Source organism: Myotis myotis, unplaced genomic scaffold (assembly GCF_014108235.1).
Source record: "Myotis myotis isolate mMyoMyo1 unplaced genomic scaffold, mMyoMyo1.p scaffold_m19_p_20, whole genome shotgun sequence".
NCBI classification, from domain to species: Eukaryota; Metazoa; Chordata; class Mammalia; order Chiroptera; family Vespertilionidae; genus Myotis; species Myotis myotis.
In genome coordinates this window covers 24,684,940-24,707,381 of record NW_023416325.1, presented here as the reverse complement: position 1 = coordinate 24,707,381, position 22,442 = coordinate 24,684,940, and the positions used below count along the sequence as shown (strand labels likewise).

General features: G+C 55.7%; 1 protein-coding gene across 1 annotated transcript in view; it reads left to right on the top strand.

Moving 5' to 3' along the window:
- The window catches only part of SORL1 (sortilin related receptor 1), a 153,262-nt gene that overhangs the window by 21,633 nt on the left and 109,187 nt on the right, over nt 1-22,442 (top strand). Inside the window, exons 3-8 of the mRNA XM_036353719.1 lie at nt 5,184-5,309; nt 8,636-8,797; nt 10,374-10,441; nt 17,343-17,523; nt 20,763-20,864; nt 21,985-22,154. Of these exons, the coding sequence (XP_036209612.1) occupies nt 5,184-5,309; nt 8,636-8,797; nt 10,374-10,441; nt 17,343-17,523; nt 20,763-20,864; nt 21,985-22,154 (809 nt within the window). The remainder of the gene's footprint in view (nt 1-5,183; nt 5,310-8,635; nt 8,798-10,373; nt 10,442-17,342; nt 17,524-20,762; nt 20,865-21,984; nt 22,155-22,442) is intronic.

The following is a 22,442-nucleotide window of genomic DNA, read 5'->3' as shown; positions in this document are numbered from 1 at the left end:
TGAGAGCCCCGTCTCCACGCTGATGGCATTCTTTCCTCCACCAAGAATCATGGCCTCGCCCTAGCCCGTGTGGCTCAGTGGATAGAGTGTCAGCCTGCGGACTGAAGGGCCCCAGGTTCGATTCTGGCCAAGGTTGCGGGCTCCACCCCCAGTGGGGGGCGTGCGGGAGGCAGCCAATCAGTGATTCTCTCTCATTGATGTTTCTAGCTCTCTCTTCCTCTCCCTTCCTCTCTGAAATCAATAAAGAAATATATTTAAAAAAAAAGAAGAATCATGGTCTCTCCCATTTTTCTTGCAGTACATGGCCCTCTGGGGCAGTATGTCATTTGTCCATTCTCAGTGGAGATGCAGGTTCAGGAAACGTTCCCTGGAACCTCGTCAAGCGTGGTGACTGGCACAGCCTCGGTGCCCAGGACACTGGGCGGTGGAAGGACTTTGTGAGCTGGAGCAGAGACTGCCCAGGCGTGACTCGCTATGGGTGCCAAGTGGGAAGCAGGAGCAGGGCCCAGTGTTGTCAGATCTTCCGAAGTTTCGAGAGAAGTTCAGAGATCCGGATTTTTATATGAAAACTGCTGATTCTTATAGTTGGCAGCTAATGTGTAGTTCTTGCATACAACCTGTAAGCCAAGTAAAATGCATGAGGGCCGGCTGGCCCTGGTTCTTCAGGCTGTGGCCTCTGCTCCAGACTCCCCCTTGCAGGGGGACAGGCACTCTGGTGTGGGGGGCAATGTGGGGGACAGGCACTCTGATCACTGGGCGCTCTGGCCAGAGGATGCCTCCTGGGGAATAGCCAGCATGTCACGTCAGCCTAAGCACACAGTCACCATTCCTGAGTCTCGACTTGATTCTGGGAGGTCCCTCGTGTGTCCACTCTCGGAGTTGGATGTGCTCTTGGGTAGGAGGTGGGGGCAGCCCCAGGAGCTGTTTCCAGTGGAATCGGGGAACCTGCGGGCAGGGAGGGAGAGACAGGCCTGGACCGATGCACAGCTGTGTCCGTGGGGGGTGCGGACAGGGGCCGGTGAGCGCCTGGACCGACAGCCACTCTGGGTGTGGTGGACGCAGCAGGCGGGCCTCGTGGGGCCATCACTGTAGTCTGTTTACAAATGCGGCCGGTGTGAGGCCCAGTCACAGTGTGCGGATGCCCGCTGGCCCGCGGGGATCTGTGGACACCTGTGGGGGTCAGCATAGTCTCTGCCACAGACATAACCCCAAGCGCAGGACGTGGCTCTGTGCCCTGCTATGCTGAGAAAGTCCTCCTTAGAGATGTTTTGTTGTTAATCCTCGTCTTAGGATATTTTTCCCATTGATTTTGAGAGAGAGAGAGAGAGAGAGAGAGAGAGAGAGAGAGAGAGAGAGAAACATCTATGTGAGAGAGACACATCTATTGGTTGCCTCCTGCACACACCTGGACCAGGCAGGGCTGGGATTGAACCTACAACCCAGATATATGCTCTTGACCAGGAATTAAACCTGAGACCCCTAGGTGTGAGGGCTCACGCTCTAACCACTGAGCAAACCAGCCAGGGATTTCTTAGAGTTTTTATGCAATCAAAAATTTTTTGCCTAGGTAATATTTTTTTGTGAGACAGGTAAAGACCTTCATGGTTGTTTTATGGTTTTGCTGAACAAACAGGAGATAGAGCTAGTCAGTGACTCACATTAGGTTTCTTTGCGTGTCTGGGAGGTCTGGGGCTAATGAGAATTGATACTTGGCATGTGAGGATGTAATGTGTTTTTTTTTGTTGTTGTTTTGTTTTTTTATATATATGTTTTATTGATTTTTTACAGAGAGGAAGGGAGAGGGATAGAGAGTTAGAAACATCGATGAGAGAGAAACATCGACCAGCTGCCTCCTGCACACTCCCTACTGGGAATGTGCCCACAACCAAGGTACATGCCCTTGACCAGAATCGAACCCGGGACCCTTCAGTCTGCAGGCCGACGCTCTATCCACTGAGCCAAACAGGTCAGGGCGGATGTAATGTTTCTACGGGTGACCAGCTGGCCTGGGTTTCGGCACTGTGAGTCCCCATTTGGGACCACCCTCCGTCCCAGAGGAACCAGGGTGGTTGGTCACTTTGGTGTTGCCAGTCCCCATCCCAGTTCTTCCTCTGTCTGGATATTGGAGTGTATCTGGGAGGAAGCACTGGACATTGAAGTGATACATTGTCTGGAATGAAGGGTGCCTGCGAATAACAGGAGGGAATCTAATGCTCTGGACAGTGAATAAGGGCAGCATGTGTACAGCTGCTTTAGGAATTGGCAGATGAAACAGATGTTCTGACATGAAAAGTTAACGCAAAAATAAACGATGGCTCAGGCAGGAGCTGCTGGTGTAAAATTAGTGACATTCACGTCTCCTCTAGAGGAGCCTGGGTGGGAGGCCCGGCCGCGTCCCAGGGAAGGGAGCTGTGAGCGTTGGGATGGCCAGTGTGTGCACATTCAGAATAGAAAGGGCATGGACCTGGGGCTGGGATCGGAAGGTTTGCTATTAAACCAGGAACTCAGTGGGTGAATGTGCCCTTCATCTTTAATACTTACCCAGTTCTAACTAACTGATTGTTAATATCCTATCTAATAAAAGAGAAACATGGTAATTAGCCGTACATCCGCTACCCTTCCCATTGGCTAATCAGGGCGATATGCAAATTAACTGCCAGCCAAGATGGCGGCCGGCAGCCAGGCAGCTTGAAACGAACATGAGGCTTGCTTGCTTCAGTGACGGAGGAAACCAGCGTTCCCCGCCTGCCACTGCCGGCCTCTGAGCTTGCAGTTTGAAACATTGTTACAAATATAGAAGCTAAACAAAACCCCAGAAACCTGCTTTCATCCAGCCAGGATCTCAGAGCTGGAGTTGAAACATTGTTTCGATTATAGAACCCAAACAAACCAGATACCTGCTTTCAGCAGCAGAGGCCTAAGAGCTAGCCTCAGAGCTAAAGCTGGCCCAGAATAAAAAAAGAAAAAAGAAAAAAAAGGAGCGGTTGGGAGCTTCAGTCACCCGCCAGCCTGAAAGCAGCCCTCAACCCCTCACCCAGACTGGCCAGGCACCCAGTGGGGACCCCCACCCTGAAGGGTGTGTGACCAGCTGCAAACAGCCATCATCCCCTCACCCAGGCTGGCCAGGCACCCCAGTGGGGACCACCACCCTGATCCAGGACACCCTTCAGGGCAAACCAGCTGGCCCCCACCCGTGCACCAGGCCTCTATCCTATATAGTAAAAGGGTAATATGCCTCCCGGCACCGGGATCAGCGGAGCCGTGAGGCCTCCCAGCACTGGGATCAGCGTGACAGGGGGCAGTGCCCAAACCCCCTGATCGCCCTGCGGCTCTGTGTGTGACAGGGGGCAGGGCCACAACCTTCCTATCCGCCCTGCTCTGTTCGTGACAGGGCAAAGCGCCCTAAAACACCCCCCTCCACCCCCCACGGGCCCTGCTCTGTGTGTGACGGGGTAGAGCCATAACCTCCCCATTGGCCCTGCCCTGAGTGTGACAGGGTGTGGCGCCCCAACCCCCTGATCGGCCCTGCTCTGTGTGTGACAGGGGCGGTGCCCCAACTCCCCTATCGGCCCTACTCTGTGAGTGACAGGGGGGAGCTCCCCAACCCCCTGATGGGCCCTGCTCTGTGTGTGATGGGGGCAGCGCCCCAACCCCCTGATTGGCCCTGCTCTGTGCGTGACAGGGGGTGGCGCCGCAACCTCCCCATCGACCCTGCCTTGAGTGTGACAGGGGGCGGTGCCCCAACCCCCCAATCGGCCCTACCCTGAGCATGACTGAGGGTGGCAGTGCAACCTCCTGATCTGCCCTGCTCTGTGCATGACGGGGCAGCGCCCCAACTCCCCAATCAGCCCTGCTCTGAGCCCGACCAGGGGCTGCACTTAGGGATTGGGCCTGCCCTCTGCCACCCGGGAGCAGGCCTAAGCCAGCAGGTCGTTATCTCCCGAGGGGTCCCAGACTGCGAGAGGGCACAGGCTGGGCTGAGGGGCCCCCCTCCCCCCTGAGTGCACAAATTTTTGTGCACCAGGCCTCTAATCTATATATATATAAAAGCCTAAACGACCGTTATGACCAGACCACTGGCTGACTGGCCAGTAGCTATGATGTGCACTGACCACCAGGGGGCAGACGCTCAATGTGGAGCTGCACCCTGGTTGTCAGTGCACTCCCACAGCCATCTTCCTGCAGCTGGCCAACATCCGCGGTCCCTCCCCCTGGCTGGCCCCGATTGGCCTCAGTCGCTGGCCAGGCTGAGGGACTCCACCTGTGCATGAATTCATGCACCAGGCCTCTTGAAGTGAACTGTTAGGCTTGCTTTTGACCCACTGGTTATGTTCAGTATGTCACGTTGCACGGGTAGTGAAGTCTAGGTATAGGATGTCGGACAGTCCACCTGCCATCCTGACCTGAGGTGTAATGGCTGCCACCAGTTGGGTTTACCTGTGTTACTTCCGCAGGTGACTGACCTGCTAAGCCTGCTGTCTGCCCTGGAGGTGATTTCACAGTTGCATTTGCCACACAGGGTTGTGGTGGATCCGCCTGAGCTCCTATGGGAAGGTGCTGGGATAGGACCCGCCTCTAGGCACTCAGGGAGCAGCCCTCCTGGGGCTTATCACTGCGGCTGGGCCGCTGTGGCCAGGGGGCTCTGCTCCGTGGGCTCACCTCGGCAGCTTGACCTCCCAGCGCTCTGCGTTTCCCCTCGGGCGGGCGCCTCTGTGGAGACCCATGAGGATTTTCTGTCGTCTGGGATGCTGTAGGAACAGCCTTCCCAGCGGAGGGATGAGGCATTAGGTGACCTTTTGGGGACATTTCCACAGATGGCAAAACCCCTTCTCCGTCCTTCCCCGCAGCCCACCACTTCCTGTCTGCCTCTGGATGCAGTTTGTTAAACAAGGAACTTGGCCTGTGGAGCCGGTTACCCTGTTTCCACTCGCCTGGCTTCCTCTCCAGGGACTCTGTCTCCCCAGAGCAGGGGCTGCGCGCTCCCAGGCTGTCCGCCCCGGGGCCAGGGACAGGCAGGCGCCCCGCTTCTCCTTTGTGGGTTATCTTGTCACACCAGGAACCATGGGGAGACCACAGGCAGGAGCTGGCACACGATCACGACCGAGGCAGGATGTTTGAGAGTGACGGCTCTTTCCGCCGCGTTTCTCACCAACTCTTTTTCCCTCCCCTCTTCCCTATCCCAGGTGTACGTGTCTTACGACTATGGGAAATCATTTCAGAAAATCTCTGAGAAGCTGAACTTCGGTGCGGGAAACAGCAGCGAGGCGGTGATCGCCCAGTTCTACCACAGCCCTGCTGACAACAGGCGGGTGAGGAGGGCTCTCGGGCTGGGACGCGGGACCTCGTGGGCTGTGCTTGGGGAAGAGGGCTGCACTCGGAGGCTGGGCGAGGGGCCGCTTTGTCATCTTTGCAGCATGACTGGTGGCTGGCGATGGTTTTTCTGTTTCCCTGGGAGTCTGACAGAGTGCAGTGCTCAGGTGGATCCAACATACCCAAGCCAGCCAGGTGCTGGTGGGCAGGGTCCAGGCAAACAGTGGCTGGTGAAGGCACAGAAAACCTGCCAGCTGATAAGTGGTGGCTCATAGGCGGCAAAAGTGTTACCAGTCCCCAGGCTTTCTCTTGCAGTCTAATCGGGGTCTTCCAGACTGGCTGCTGCGCTCTCTTCCTGGCATCACCTGTGCCTGTGCGTGTGTGTGCCTGTGCGCGTGTATGCATGTGCGTGTGCGCGTGTGCACCCTCCTCCCTCCAAACTGTCCTGGTACAGAGGTCACCAAGGCAGTAGATGGAGCTGTGTCTCCTGATCTGTCTTCCCAACTGGCTGGCCTGGTGCTTGTTTCTGCAGAAGATCCCCACACAGCCCAGCCCCCCCCCCCCCCCCCCCCCCCCGCAATGTGACTTGGAGGAGGTTGCCCTGGGCCCCAGAGGAGGTAGGAGGAGGGCAGAGGATGGTGCAGGAGTCCGCCCCTCAAGACTTTCCTGCCTGGCGGGAGCTCTGGCTCCACTAGGAGTTGTATTTGCTGCTTTGGTCCCCACTGCCCTGCTCCCTCCCGCATGTCCAGCTCATGTCCATGCAGCATGGCTGCTCTCAGGATGCTGAGGGACGGGGACCTGCTCCTCTTCTGGCCCCAGAGAGGGAGACCCCAGGTGCCCCCGTGCCTGCGCCTGCCCTGCGCGCTGGTAGCAGAGGTGGAATGGAAAGTATTTCGCCACTGGATTGGCACTGACCACTCAGACCTGCCTGACGTGGGAGCTGGTCCGGAAGGCCACCCTTCGGGCGGGCACTAACCCTTTAGCTGCTGGGCTTGGGGGAGGTCTTGGTGAAGCGGCCAGCCCGCTGCAGCTTTGGAAGGAACACCCACAGGTTTCAGGGAAGTGGGGTGTGGAAGCAGTTTTTAAAAATATATTTGTATTGATTTCAGAGAAGAAGGGAGAGGGAGAGAGAGATTCATTGATCGGCTGCCTCCTGCACGCCCCACACTGGAGATCCAGCCTGCAACCCAGCATAGGCACTGACTGGGAATCCAACTGTGACCTCCTGGTTCAAAGGTTCATGCTCAACCACTGACACATTAGCTGGGCCGGAAGCATTGTTTTTAAACAACTGCAAGAGTCATTGCTTTTACCCACAGGTTAAACCTCAGCCCTGCTTAATCTCAAAGTGTAGCGGCCAACTCACCTCTTACCTAACTTCTTACCTACCTGCAGGTGACAGGACACCCTCTCCCCTTACCTACCTGAAGGTGACAGCACCCCACTCCTCTTACCTACCTGCAGGTGACAGGACACCCTCTCCTCTTACCTACCTGCAGGTGACAGGACACCCTCTCCTCTTACCTACCTGCAGGTGACAGGACACCCTCTCCTCTTACCTACCTGCAGGTGACAGCACCCCTCCTCTTACCTACCTGAAGGTGACAGCACCCCTCCTCTTACCTACCTGCATGTGACAGGACACCCTCTCCTCTTACCTACCTGAAGGTGACAGCACCCCTCCTCTTACCTACCTGCAGGTGACAGGACACCCTCTCCTCTTACCTACCTGCAGGTGACAGCACCCCCTCCTCTTACCTACCTGCAGGTGACAGGACACCCTGCTCTTACCTACCTGCAGGTGACAGGATACCCCCTCCTCTTACCTACCTGCAGGTGACAGGACACCCTCTCCTCTTACCTACCTGCAGGTGACAGGACACCCTCCTCTTACTTACCTGCAGGTGACAGGACACCCCCTCCTCTTACCTACCTGCAGGTGACAGGACACCCTCCTCTTACCTACCTGCAGGTGACAGTATACCCCCTCCTCTTACCTACCTGCAGGTGACAGGACACACCTCTCCAGTCTTGCCTGCCCTTCAAAGCCCAACACTTACATGGAGTCATTTCTGGTCTTGCAAACCGTAACCCATCTGTAATCTTTGCTTTCATAGGATGTACCACGTCTTCTCATTTACTCTCACTTTCCCCTGAAGTAGAGTCAGTTGTGGGCATGTCGTCCCCCCGACTCCCGCATAGATTCTGGGCCACCTATGGGGATGGACCCTCTGTTTTCACTGTGGCACCCGCTTGCCGGGTCCCCGGTGAATATTCAGATGAACGCTTGTCAAACAATCACCTCGTTCCCTTCCCCTGGAAGCTGCGTAGGTGCATTTGTTCTCTGGCTCAAAGCCCACTCGGCTGTGCGGGAGCAGAAGGAGGTCAGGCCCTGGCTCCATGGCGCTACTTCCTGCCGTGTCTCTCAGGGCGTGTGCCCCCAGTGCCCACAGGTGTTAGAGCTCCCCCACCTGGCATGGTGGGCAGAGGGGGCAGTGGTTTTCCCAGGGGCTGTGGCTTCTCTGGAAGGCCTGTCGGAGACGAGTCCCAGCTGTGTGCAGGCTGAGGGCAGGCCTTCTCTGTCCTGGCCTCCGTAGCCACCTTTCGATTGTGACCAAGTGGTTCACCAGAGAGAGAGAAGGCTGTGCCATCCGAAAAAAAACTAGGCTTGACTATGAGAGAAATGCTCACCTGTCTGAGTTCAAATAGCAGACCCAGACAGGCGTGTGGCGAAAACGAGACCTTTAATAGTTCTTGCAAGAGTGGGTGTCGGGACGGGCACATGGAGCAACGATCACAGGCTATTTATCCCAAGGGTGCGAGTCCCTCCTCCGGCTCCTCATTGGCTGAGCACCATGGTCACCTGTTCCCTCATAGGTCGCCTAGGTCTGCTCTCTCCCATTGGGCCATTTAAGAGGATGGACTGAGGCTTTTTCCAGTTGCCTCCCCCTAGTTGAGGTGGGCGCCCCTGGGGTTTCCACCAGGATGCTGGCCCATGCCCACAGTTCTTTGTTCGTACATCCTCTCCCTTCCTCCCCACATTCTGTGCGCCCTGGGGAAACTCCGTGACGCTTCCATCAAAAGCCGGCCATGCTGGGGCGGACCACAGAGGCCCACTTCCCACACAGGTTCATTATCTGGTTACACGCAAGCCCATCCTGCACCCGTGCCTTTGCTGAGTCATACGGGTGTGCACCTGCTCCCTCAGCGGGAGAGGGTGAGAGAGCGGGAGGGGTGAGCCCGCAGGCCCGCGTGCCAGGCGCTCGCTGCGGGAGGGTACTGGCGGCTCCGCCAGGCCCGCTCCAGCTGCCTCCTTCCCCTGCAGTACATCTTCGCAGACGCCTATGCCCAGTACCTCTGGATCACGTTCGACTTCTGCAACACCATCCGAGGCTTTTCCATCCCGTTCCGGGCAGCCGATCTCCTCCTGCACAGCAAGGCCTCCGACCTGCTCCTGGGCTTCGACAGGTCTCACCCCAACAAGCAGGTAAGAGGGTGTCCGAGCATGGCCGGGCGGGGCTCCGCCAGGCTCCTCCCCTGCCTCTGTCCTGTGGACTGTGTCCTCTGAGTGACCTCCCCCGGCCCTTCCCTCCTCCGCCCTCAAGCTCAGCCTTTGTAGCTGTTGTGCGCTCCCTGGGGAAGGAATGCACCTGAGCCAGGGCACACCTAGCCCCTGGCAGGCCCCGTTCCTTAAGTCTGATGCCCTCCTCAGGGCGGGCGGGACCCTTTGTCAGCCTCAGAGCAGTGGGGAGCCTGGCTCCAGCCCTGCAGAGCCTGCCAGCCACATTCCGCTGTGCCTTTTCTTCCCTCTACCTCCGCTCTGCTGCTGCCTGCCATGTGCCTGCATTTACCACTGACACTCGTCTTCTCTTGGTGTGCGTGTGCGCCGACGCACAGCATAAATGTGCGCGTTTCCTCTCAATCCAAATTGGAGAGGGTGAGCGATGGGAAGGAGAGCTGAGTGGCACTTATATTTCAAGGTGACACTGGCGAGTTGAGATGAGTGGCCTGGCATAACCCTGTGAGACCTGCGGATCCTGGACTCCATAGATCCAGGATCGGATCTGTGATAAGTTTTGAATGACTTTGCTCAGAGAAAGCTTGGAACATTCCTTTTCCTTTGCAGGTTGTTTAGCCAAAACGTGATCTGTTTACCTTCGCATGCATAGGGGGAGCCTCCGTGTGGGCAGGGCCAGCTCACCAGTGTGACTGGGTTATTGCTGTCTGTGGTCTCCTGCTGCTCACCACAGGGCGGTCAGGCCGAGGGGCACAGGGGTGCCTGGGGAGGGGGAGGGCTTTGGCGGGTTACTGGCTCACAGCATAGCCTCCCTGTGTGTTCAGCGACCCTCTGGTCCTTTCTGATCCTGTACTTGACCAGCGTCCTCTCCATCTCCTTCACGGCTGTGGCCGTTGCAGAGTTTTTTTAAAATTTTTATTTATTTATTTTAATCCTCACCTGAGGATATTTTTCCATTGATTTTTAGAGAGAGTGGAAGAGAGAGGGAAAGACAGAGAGAAACACCGATGTGAGAGAAACACATCGATGGGTGGCCTCCTGCACGTGCCCTGACCAGGGCTTGGGTCGGGGAGGAGCCTGCAATTGAGGTACATGCCCTTGACCAGAACCCGGGACCCTTTGGTCCGCAGGCTGATGCTGTATTTACTGAGCCAAACCGGCTGGGGCTGGTTGTATAGTTTTAAGGACTCTTCCCCAGGTGAGAAGTGCCAAGCATCGTCCTTTTGTTTTTACCATTATCTGAGGGCTGGTCTTGAGGAAATACAGTTTCTGATAATCCACAAATGGAAGACAAGTCCCATCATTTCCTTCCCGTGTCTGTGGAGACCTTGGTCACTATGGAGGAAACACAGAGGACGGAGGGCTCCCCGCCGGGCTGGTCTCACTGGGAGTGACGCGCAGCCCCCCGGCCTCTGCAGCGGGGTTTCGGTGGGTTTGGCAGCCCCCAGCCTCTGCGGCGGGGTTCGGGTTTCAGCGGGTTTGGCAGAGCCATCAGGTCGTGCCGCTTCTCCCCTCACAGCCACGCTTGTCACTTTGGTCTTTGCAGCTGTGGAAGTCGGACGATTTTGGCCAGACCTGGATCCTGATTCAGGAGCATGTGAAGTCCTTTTCTTGGTAAGTCCTGTCAGCTCAGAAAATGAATTCCATAATCTCCTTTTTCCAGTTCAGCTCCAGGAAGGGAGGCAGGGGGACGGGGTGGGGGGCAAACCTCCCTCACCTGAAATGTGGAGCCTTTGGGCCAGCGGTGCATTCTCCAGGCAGGGGAGTGTGGCAGGCGGTGCAGTCTCCAGACGGGGGAGTGTGGCAGGCGGTGCATTCTCCAGATGGGGGAGTGTAGCAGGCGGTGCATTCTCCAGACGGGGGAGTGTAGCAGGCGGTGCATTCTCCAGATGGGGGAGTGTGGCAGGCGGTGCATTCTCCAGACGGGGGAGTGTAGCAGGCGGTGCATTCTCCAGACTGGGGAGTGTGGCAGGCGGTGCATTCTCCAGACGGGGGAGTGTGGCAGGCGGTGCATTCTCCAGACGGGGGAGTGTAGCAGGCGGTGCATTCTCCAGACCGGGGAGTGTAGCAGGCGGTGCATTCTCCAGATGGGGGAGTGTAGCAGGCGGTGCATTCTCCAGACGGGGGAGTGTAGCAGGCGGTGCATTCTCCAGAGGCGGTGCATTCTCCAGACGGGGGAGTGTAGCAGGCGGTGCATTCTCCAGACGGGGGAGTGTGGCAGGCGGTGCAGTCTCCAGATGGGGGAGTGTGGCAGGCGGTGCATTCTCCAGACGGGGGAGTGTGGCAGGCGGTGCATTCTCCAGATGGGGGAGTGTGGCAGGCGGTGCATTCTCCAGACTGGGGAGTGTGGCAGGCGGTGCATTCTCCAGACGGGGAGTGTAGCAGGCGGTGCATTCTCCAGATGGGGGAGTGTGGCAGGCGGTGCATTCTCCAGACGGGGGAGTGTGGCAGGCGGTGCATTCTCCAGATGGGGGAGTGTGGCAGGCGGTGCATTCTCCAGATGGGGGAGTGTGGCAGGCGGTGCATTCTCCAGACTGGGGAGTGTGGCAGGCGGTGCAGTCTCCAGATGGGGGAGTGTGGCAGGCGGTGCATTCTCCAGACTGGGGAGTGTGGCAGGCGATGCATTCTCCAGACGGGGGAGTGTGGCAGGCGGTGCATTCTCCAGACTGGGGAGTGTGGCAGGCGGTGCATTCTCCAGACGGGGGAGTGTGGCAGGCGGTGCATTCTCCAGATGGGGAGTGTGGCAGGCGGTGCATTCTCCAGACGGGGAGTGTGGCAGGCGGTGCATTCTCCAGACAGGGGAGTGTGGCAGGCGGTGCATTCTCCAGACGGGGGAGTGGGCAGGTGGTGGGAGATGAGAGCGGTGGCTGTTGAGGTTTTGGCTCCTGTGCCCTCAGTCCACCAGGGAGCGGGGGGTTCTTAGTGCTCTTTCGGGAGGAGAGGTTTCTGAAGACATTCATTTTTAGAGCATCGCTTCAGAAGTGGGGAATTTTCTCTATATAAGATCAGTTCATTTGTTCATTCATAACATAGTTTTTTGAGTGTCCACTGAATGTAAAACATGCTAAATGTGCTTTCGGGCAGTGATGGCGAACCTTTTGAGCACGGTGTGTCAGCATTTTGAAAAACCCTAACTTAACTCTGGCGCCCTGTCACATATAGAAATTTTTTGATATTTGCAACCATAGTAAAACAAAGATTTATATTTTTGATGTTTATTTTATATATTTAAATGCCATTTAACAAAGAAAAATCAACCAAAAAAATGAGTTCACGTGTCACCCCTGACACCCGTGTCATAGGTTTGCCATCACTGCTTTAGGGTGTGTGAAGTTGACTAATTCATGGATAAACTTGTTAAGGAGATTGTAGTTTAGGTGATACAGAAAGATTTTTTTAAAAACAAAAAAATTATTGATTTTAGAGAGACAGAGAGAAACATCTATTTGTTGTCCCACTTTTTCTTGCATTGTTTGGTTGATTCTTGTATGTGCCTGACATGGATTGAACCTGGGATGACGCTCTAACCAGAGCCCCTGGCCAGGGTGGAAAGACCATTTTTGCACCTAACACACGTTAAGAAGCTCAGGAATCAAGGGCATGGCATGAGACGGTGGGGGAGGGGCCTGTTCTTTGCAGATGGGCGCTCGTGGACAGCACTGGCTGCATGCAGCAGGTGGGGTGTGCTGTGGGGGTGCAGGAACAGAATGGCCAGAGTGGAGACGAGATGATGCTGTGCTGGGGTGTAAAACGCTGAGTTTTATTTTGGGGCCGTGTGTTGGGTAAAGATGGGAGAGGAATTTGGACTGATTCTGAAAACGATGGAAGCCTTTGTTGGTTGCTGAGAAGGAAGGTGAAATCAACAGGCTTTTAAAAGTACAGTTGTTTCTAGTCCTAGTTGCTTCTGATCTTTTTCTGTTACAGGGTCGTTGAATCAAAAATAGATATATTTATTGATTTCAAAGAGGAAGGGAAAGGGAGAGAGAGAAATATCAATGATGAGAGAGAATCATTGATTGGCTGCCTCCTACACGCCCCCCTCTCTCCCCCCAGTGATCGAGCCCACAACCTGGACACATGCTCTGACCGGTAATTGAACTGCAACCTCCTGGTTCATAGGTTGACCTCAGCCACTGAGCCATGCTGGCCGGGCACGTTGTATATACTCTTGAATATATGTGCAGGCGGATATGTAGGACGGATTCCCAGGGGCACGAACCTGATCATACACAGCAAGCTTGGTATCTCTCCAATACACTCTCCATCTTCCCCTCAAGATCCGATCCAGCCATGATCCTCCCCATTTCAGTGTCTAGTTGCTCAGCCCAAAAACTGAGTCATCACTGAGTCCAAGTTTCTTTCCTACTTCCCATTCCGCCTACCAGGAGTCCCGAGGGCGCCCCCTTCAGTGTGTGGCCGGGATTTCCTGCTCCCTGCCAGCTCCTCGGATGGCCGCCGGCTCCCTGCGGCCCCTCAGCGAGTGCTCAGCACAGAGCCAGGCCCATCCTGTTAACCCTCAGGCCTTGCTCCTCTGCTTCGAGCCCTCGTGCCGCCCTCGTTTCTCTCAGGTAGATGCCAGGCACGCTCCTGCCACACGCGTGGCCCCTGTTATTCTCTTCAGCTCTCGCTGAAGCTGCTTACTCCCTGACCTCAGCCAGGGCGGCTGGAACACACGCCCCCAGGAGGTCTGTCCCCAGGGCCCATGGCAATGGCAGCTGCTCTCCTGGTTCCCAGGCTGCAGTACCTGAGGGTTCTTTGCACAGCACTTAGAGCTGTCACTCTTATTATCTGTCTTTCTCTCTTTAGTAGAATAAAAGCTACACGAGGACAGGGGCTTTTGTCAGTTTTGTGCATTGATATATCCCCAGTGAATGAAGCTTTGAAATTATAACTTTCGTGGAGATTGACAAATTTTCTACGGAAAGACGCAAATTTCAGCAGCGTAGAACTGTGCGTCTCTCCAAGCCTGTGTGTCAGGAAAGAAATACTATCTCAGTGTAGTTTCCATTTGCACTTTTCTGGTTGTGAATGATTTGGGACCTCTTTTACTCTTTAGGTTCATTTTTGTATATTTTTGGTGACATGTCTGTTCTGCCATTTGCCCTTTGACGATTGGATTCATCATTGTTTTATTACTGGTTACCAGGAGCTCTTGATATATTTGAGATTAGTTCTTCGTGATATGAGATAGATTGTGTGTATTTATATTTTCCAGTTTGTCACTCCTTTTTAAAAAATATATATTTTTATAGATTTCAGAGAGGAAGGGAGAGGGGGAGAGAGAGAGAAACATCAACGATGAAAGAGAATCATTGATCAGCTGCCTCCTGTACGCCCCCCCTTGGGGGTCGAGCCTGCAACCTGGGCATGTGCCCTTGACCGGAATCAAACCTGGGACCCTTCAGTCCGCAGGCCATCAGTCTATCCAGAGCCAAACCGGCCAGGGCTGTCTTTTCACTTTTAGTTTTATCTTCATTAGATATAGTGGCCCAGCGGGAGGGGCGGTACTCTGTGCCTCTTCACCAGGAGCCTGTGAGGAGGAGTGTCTCTGAGTTGCATTGCTCCCCTAGGGCTTGGGCAGTGCAGATGGGGCCCCGGCGAACCTCAGCTCGAGCTGCCTTGGCAGAGAGGGCGGCTGTTTCCGGCCAGTTGTTCTTTTCCTTGGGCAGAGGTTGTGGAGCCTCAGTGAGATTCCAGCCCTACCCTCGTCCAGTCCGAGTGCGCCCTCCATCAAGGAATGCCCGCAGAGCTTTTGGTGCTTTCAGGGACAAGTAGCTCTTTCACTTGTTCGGGGAACCATGTGCTAGGAGGGAAAACCAGCTGGATTACTAAACAAGGATGCTTTGTGCTGAGAATTAGTGTGACATGCAGATAGTTTAGGGCGGGCTCATCTCTGTTTAGGTAAGTGTGTGAGGGTGTCAGGGCGTCCCAGGCCATTTGGGGGCCCCCCTAGGGTTCCCCACAGTAAGTGCGAGTGTGATCTCACCCCGCAGAGCGCAATGGCAGCCTCTGGAGCAGCAGGAGAGCCGGAAACCTACCTCCTGTGCTATCCAGAGCTGGAGGCTGGTAGACGGGACGGGAAGGAGCTGTGGGTGGGGCCGGATGCCCAGGGAGCAGCACTGAAGGGCTGTAAGTGGGGCCCAGGGAGCTGGTGAGGCCAGGCAAGGCTGGTGACTGCTGGGAAGTAGAGCAAGGCATGGGATTTCCAGATGAGGGCACACAGAAGAGGAGGCAGGTGTGAGTGAACGTAAGAAAGGGGAGGCCAGGACTGCAAAACGCAAACTCACAACCTCGTAGGGCATGGTTCTCAACCTTCCTAATGTCGCGACCCTTTAATACAGGTCCTCATGTTGTGGTGACCCCCACCCATAAAATCATTTCCGTTGCTACTTCATAACTGTAATTGTGCTACTGTTAAGAATCGTAATGTAAATATCTGATATGCAGGATGTATTTTCATTGCTACAAATTGAACCTAAAGCACAGTGATGAATCACAAAAACAATATGTAATTATATATGTGTTTTCCGATGGTCTTAGGTGGCCCCTGTGAAAGGTTCATTTGACCCCCAAAAGGGTCGCGACCCACAGGTTGAGAACCGCTGTCATAGGGGGAGCGGCTCTCAGAAAGGGCGGTCCCCGCGGGGTTACAGAACTGACCTGGCCGGAAGCAGCAGCTTTGTTTCTCCATCTGAACAGCAGAGGTGAGCTGTTCCCAGACTTCCACTCTGCCTTTTTAAAAATACCCCGCAGCCTCAAGCTCATTTGCATGTCGCCTGGAGCAGAGGGTGTACTTTAATCAGTGCTTCTAATTGTGGAAGAGAAGGGAGCAGGCCACCCCTCACTGCACAGAGCCTGTGACCACGGCGCCTCTCACATTAGGCCCAAACCCCGGCTTCTCCAGCGACTCTTCCCTCCCGGTTACGGGGCCAAAGGTCTTCCCTGTGCAAAGAGGCTCTTCCGTTCTTCTGTTCTTACCGCCTTCTCTCTTTCTCCCCAACTTTCCCTTCCTTCCCTCCCCCCTTCCCTTATTCTTTCCTCATTCTTTCATTCTTTTTTCTTTTTCTTTTTCCGTTAATCCTTGCCATCCATTGATTTTTAGGGAGAGTAGAAGAGAGAAAGACAGAAATATCGATGTGAGAGAAACACATCGATTGGTTGCCTCCTGCACAAGCTCAGACCAGGCAGACCAGGGCCCGGGCCAGGAAGGAGCCTGCAACCCAGGTACGTGCCCTTGACTGGAATCGAACCCGGGACCCTTCTGTCCACAGGCCGACGCTCTATCCCCTGAGCCACACCGGCCAGGGCCATTCTCTTTTTCTTAGAATATGCTCTTGGCAGTGCATCTTGAAGCTTCGCGTTTGTTGCCCTAACCTTCATTATCCGAGCTCTGTGCATGGGAGTAACGCAGGCTCCTGTGGGTGAGCTCTGCCTTCCTCACCTTTGCCGGGTGCGGGTCGGCCTGGCCTCGGGGCGTGAGGAGGCTGGGGCGGGTCCGTCCCCTGGGCTGCGGCTTGGGCTGTATTTGGGGGAACAGCAGTGCAGGGGTGCTTCTCCAAGGCAGTTTGATCTCCCTCTGCTGGTCCCCTTTTGGAGTAGCCCTGGAATTATGGCCTGTAGACGCAGTGCAGCAAGGATCAATTCAGGTGGGAGCGCTGTGGGATAAAAAGACAGAAGGCATGGTTTGAAAGGCGTTTGTGCTCTCTTGGAAGCTCAGAGAGCTGCAGTGTGGGGACCGCCATACATTGTAACTTGGTACATTCAAGTGTCGAATGATACAAGAAGCAGTGCCGTGTCAGGTAAGGGGACTGCTTCAGAGCCCATCCAACCAAAGCAGTTTCCTACGTTTGAACGCATATAAAATGAGTTAAAACGCTTGAAATCCGGTGCCGGTGAGACGGGGTGCAAGCCAGGGAGGCGCAGTGCCGGTCGGGAGTGGGAAGCCAGCATGGGGTAAGGCTTCCTAGAAGGGAGGCTTGAACTTGGCCCCTGGAAGATGAGGGAGACTGAGAGGTGCAGGTGAGGGTGTGGGAAGGCCTCCCTGCAGGGGGTGCAGAGCTGACAGAAGTACGGGGGAGAGATGCACCCCATTTCTGAAGGTCAGTGTGCGCAGAGTTGTGAGGGAGACTCGCGGGCAGGGCGCGCATCTCACTGATGAACCAGCAGCAGCGGCCTGAGCAGGAGGAGGCGGGGGGCCTTGGAAGGATGTGCCTGGCTGGTCCCCACGCGGGTTCCTCCTGAGTTATCCTCCCGAGAACCCAGCATCCTGGCAAACTCCTTCACTCCCCCGGGGTTTGTCACCGAGGCCAGAAACGTGCTGACAGCCTCTAGCCGGACACCTGGATCCCAACACGCCCTCTTTACTCTTCCTTTCCCCACGCTGCGAACGGGACCGGGAGCAGCCCAGGGGGATGCTGGCAGCACTGGCGGTCCCAGCGGGTGGTGGCCTGCGTCCTGGCTGGCTGCCTGCCTCCGGACACACTGGGAAAGGCGGTGACACTGTTGTTTCTTTCAGGGGGATTGATCCCTACGACAAGCCAAACACCATCTACGTGGAGAGGCACGAGCCCTCCGGGTACTCCACAGTTTTCCGAAGCACAGACTTCTTCCAGTCCCGGGAGAACCAGGAAGTGATCCTGGAGGCCGTGAGAGACTTCCAGCTGCGGGACAAGTACATGTTTGCCACCAAGGTGGTGGTGAGTGGAAGGCGCTGAGGAATGAGCTGCTCGGAGCGTCCCCTCTGAGGCTTGGCGTTCTGTGGTCATCGGGTGGGGGCTGGCCTGGACAGTGCTGACAGAGACGGACGTGCCCGGAGGGTGTGGGAGGTCCCGGAGGTCGAGCGGTGGAGAAGCTCTGAGATCTGGTGGTTTTGCATGCGTCCTCCACAAACACATGTTTCTTTGAAATCCCAATGAAAGGAACTCGGGGAGGAGGGCGGAGCTCAGCGGCGTTTCTTTCATTCCACTGCCTGACTTCTTTCCAGTGGTCCTGTTTCTTTGTTATGGGGCGGGGCCACAACATTAGTAACAAAGAAACAGAATTTCCGGAGGATGAGGCCCAGAAATCAGGATTTTAAAAAGCTTCCCAGGTGACTCTAATGTGCAGCCCAGGTTGAGAACCACTGCGTTCGGCGGAGTCCTCCGTGAGTTTTGGGCCCACGTACAGTTACGTGGCTAACAGACTGTGAGTCAGGGGCCGCGCGTTAGAGCTCCAAGAAGGGCAGTAATTCAGCTTTCAGCTGTGAGGAAGTAGCCGCCCTCCCAGACCTTGGGAGCATCCCCTCGATTGGGTGGGTTGGAGCCAGATGCTGAAATGGAGAGTTTGCTCATCTCGCAGAGCTTACTTATTTAGCAGGACTTGCCTTGCAACTGTACCAAGTTGTAAGCTGCAACTAAGCTGTCCTGTGTCCGGGAGAGGACAGGCCCAGCCAAGAGCGCTGGCCTGTGTCCTGGGGGTATGCCGGGGTCCAGCCCCAGCGGGTCCAGGGGTCCCCAAAGGTGTGGACGGAGTCGGCGAAGAAGGAAGGACACGGAGACAGTGTTCAGTTGATCAGCAGCCTAGCCAGGATCTCTAGCCAGGATCTCCAGCCAAGTTCTGGTCTGGATCTCCAGTGAAGTTCTGGTTAGGAGCTCCAGCCAAGTTCTGTGTCCATGTTCTCTTGCTAGGTTCCCCAGCCAGGTTCTGTCCAGGTTCTCCAGTTCTTCTGTCTCTAGAGAACGTTCTGTGTAGGTTCTGTGCCTAGGTTCCATCTCTCTTGGTTCCGTATTCTAAGTTCTGTGTCTTGCTGTCTTATTACATCTGTATTTATACCAGTTGATTCAATCCTATCAATCTCTATTACAAAGGTTAGGGCGTTTCTTATCTCCATTCCAGGGAGTAAAGATTATGTAGCTTAAGCATGATTGTTCGTAGTTAAAGTGATTAATTACCCACCTGGCACTTAGTTAAGAGGTTTTATTCCCTCCCTAACTTCAGGGGAAAATCCCTACCTGGGGAAACAACCTTTCTCAGAGACCTTGGTTAAAACACATAGTGCCAAGAAGGTGAGCAAACATATTAAGAACAGTATGCCATATATGCCAGGTCCCTTGAAACAGCAAGCATGGACCGGCTCCCGGCAGGGGTATAAGCTCGCTTCTCGATGGCAGCCAGTGGCCGGGACCTCGGCTCTGAGGCCCCTGGGAACTGGGAGGTTGCTCTGCTTCCTGTCGCTGTCACCCTCAGGGGCAAGTGAGATGTAATGCTTTCCTCCAGGTTCTCATTCATGTGATTGGCAGCTGGCCAGGCAGAAGCAGGTCAAAGCCCTGGGATTCTGGGTGTAGAGGGGCCTCCCCAACAGGGAAGTCAGGGAGTAAGGCTGGAATGAGGAGAGGGGATGTGGGCGGCTAAAGGCAGGAGGGCTTCCCCGCCACATGCCTTGAGAAATGTTTTCTTTTTTAAATAATACATTGTTACTGATTTCAGAGAGGAAGGGAGAGGGAGAGAGAGAGAGAAACATCAATGATGAGAGAGAATCATTGATCGGCGGCCTCCTGCACGCCCCGCACTGGGGATCCAGCCGGCAGCCTGGGCATGTGCCCTGACCGGGACTTAAACCTTGGCCTCCTGGTTCATAGGTTGACACTCACCACTGAGCCATGCTGGTAGGACTTTGGAATTTATACATGTTTTTCTGGGAACTATTTTCTTATTCAGGTGATACACTTTACATTTTTAATAGGTCCATATTTCCTACTGGTCCCACACTGAGTACAAACTATTAACACGGTTTTTAGGGTGCCCCTGGCTTTTTTAAAACAAAGGACTTTCCACACTTGTCAGTGGTGGTTTGAATACGTGTGTGTGTTGCTCAGAAGAGTCAGACGTGACATGGTGTCTGTCGGCTTGCTCTCCACGTGGTACTTACTGGGCAGCTGTGAGCACAGCCCGCCACCGTGAGGAGACACGGGTGTGCTCCGTATTCTGTGGGGAGCTGGGGTCCACAGTGGGCAGTAGTGAGCAGTCGAGGAGGAGGCAGCCAGCCCAGCCCTCCAGGGCGCCTGCTGGCCACGCGTGTGGTGATGGCCACATGAGGAGGGGCCTCCCTCAGAAGTGCACAAGCACAGAAAGCGCCTGTGCTGCTGTCCTGTTCGTGAATCACTGAGAACCTGCAAAGGGCGGCCCCGCCCTAGCAGAGTGATGAGTGCATCTGCACAGAACGTGTGCGCAGTGCTTCCGGGTTCCGGGGCCATTTAAACCCGTCCAGAGAGCAGCCCCGGTCCGACTCCGCTTCTCGTGTTGTAGTTAAACAGCGGCCTCGGGAGATGTTGGGGTCTCCTCTTAACCAGTGTTTTACACACATTGTTGTGGTTCCAGCCACGGTTTCATATCTATAAAACACAATGTGACGTGGTCAGCATCACGTGGAATACTCTGTACTCTACCAGAAAAACCCCAAAAACAAACACCATATTTTAGCAAAATACCTTAACCAACGAGAAGTATTAAAAGACTGAAAAATTGAATCAATGAAAATTCCCCCGTTCTTGGTACCAGTGCAAGCCTGTGAGTCAGGTGTCCTCATAACCTGCAGGGGGGACTGGGGTGGAGGAGAATGTACGCCTGGTGCGTGTGCGCTCACCGTGGTGGTTTCGGCTGGAAGCTGTGCCCACCCGCCGTCAGCCTCGTCCCACGGCCCCTCCCCTCCCCTCTCCGCTTGAGCTGTGGGAGCTCCATCCCTTCCCCAGCCCACGTCTCACATCACAGCGTGGTCCTCCTCTCGCATCCGGGAGCGCCTGGGCTCCATTGCAGACCCGTCTGGGGGAACGCTGAGCGGACGCCGCGGGAAGCACGTCTCTGCTCAGCGTCTCGGTGGAATTTAGGGCCCGACTCCTGTTTTGCACGTAGTTTGAGGGGCTGATGCAGCACCACTGATTGCCCTCCTCTTCCTCGGCAGCACCTCCCGGGCAGCCAGCAGCTGCCGTCCGTGCAGCTCTGGGTCTCCTTTGGCCGGAAGCCCATGCGAGCAGCCCAGTTTGTCACCAGACATCCCATTAATGTAAGTGGGTTCTTCAGGGCCGGGAGGATTCGTCACTGTGCCTGCAGGGCCAGGACGGGGCGCTGTGGGTGTCTTGTTGGGGATATTTGACCAGGCGCCCCGAGTCACTTTCCAGAAAGGTCTCTAGAGCCGTTATGCTCTGGGCGGGGGTCGGGTTTCTCCTCCAGCGTGGGAAGTGCAGCTGAGCCTGAGCCTGCATTTGCTGTAAGTGGGAGAGGGCAGCGAGGGCAGAGGCCAGGGCCGGGGCCGTGCCGGACAGCAGCGCTTACCGAAGGCCCTGCTGGGTTACACACTCCGGGTTCAAAAAGGTGTCAGGTTCAGGTCCTGCCTTTCAGGTGCAGAGGCTGAGAAGCCCATGGGGGAGCACATGTAGTCAGAGGCCATGGGTGTCGCTCGGAAAGGTCAGGTGGGCTGAGCCGTCAGAGACGTGGCCGCAGGGGAAGCAGCCCCCGAAAGCCCTGACACTGGCCGTCGCGTGGAAGGCCAGGGCTCCGGGGCGTCTGGTAGAAACACTGCTGGTCTTTGCTTCCTGCGGGGTCAGCTGCCGGCGGCCACCTTGGAGAAAAAGGCAAGGACGCTCATGGTCATCTAGATGGCGTTCTGTACTGATGGTAGGTCTTCGGGGAAGAAGGGAGACGTTAACTAAAAGAGGTTTTTAGGTCACGTATGGCGTCGTGGCCCATTTTCCAGTCAGAACCCCCTTCCAGCGGCCGAGCGGCCTCGGTCTCCAGAGGGAGGGGAGGCAGCCCTGTGCCGGGCTCGGGGCGCGGTCACGCTCTGTGGGCGTCATTGCTCTAGCCAAGGGTGGGAACGCCGCCCCGGGGCCCGCGGAGGCTGCGAGATCGCCCTGCCAAGGCTTAGTGGTGACTTAATTAAATGTCTGACCAAGCACAGCAGGCTGGTTTTTAAGTTGGTAACTTCGGCCCGAGAACGATGCCAACATATTCAAACGCAGAAAAAGAAGGGCAGGGGCACGTATGTAGGTTCCTGCCGTGTTAGGCACAGACGTCCAGGTTCAGAAAGGGCTGGAGTTTGGGAGAGAGAAGATCCCACCCGCTCCCCTCACTGAGGGAGCGCCCAGGACCGCGTGGCTCATCATTCTTTCCTTTTCGTCCCCAAGGAGTATTATGTCGCAGACGCCTCCGAGGACCAGGTGTTTGTGTGTGTCAGCCACAGTGACAACCGCACTGACTTGTACATCTCGGAGGCGGAGGGGCTGCGGTTCTCCCTGTCCCTGGAGAACGTGCTCTACTACAGCCCGGCTGGGGCCGGCAGTGACACGCTGGTCAGGTAAGGACCCCGCTCCTGCCCGCTGCTCAGATCCACGGGGCCCGCTGCTCAGAGTCACAGGACTGGCCTCTCGTTGTTGGTTTTCGGCAACAGCTGCACATTTTCACTCAGTTGGGGGTGTTTTCAAAAACCCCACTCCTGGCTCCAGGTCCCAGAGATGACAGTTGGACTGGTTTGGGTGTGAGTCCCCAGGTGATTCTGGTGGCTGCCCGGGCTGAGCCCCGCTGCTGTAGGCGACATTTAGTATCTGAGCCACTGTCCGCCTCTCACTCAGGGTTCTTGTTCAGG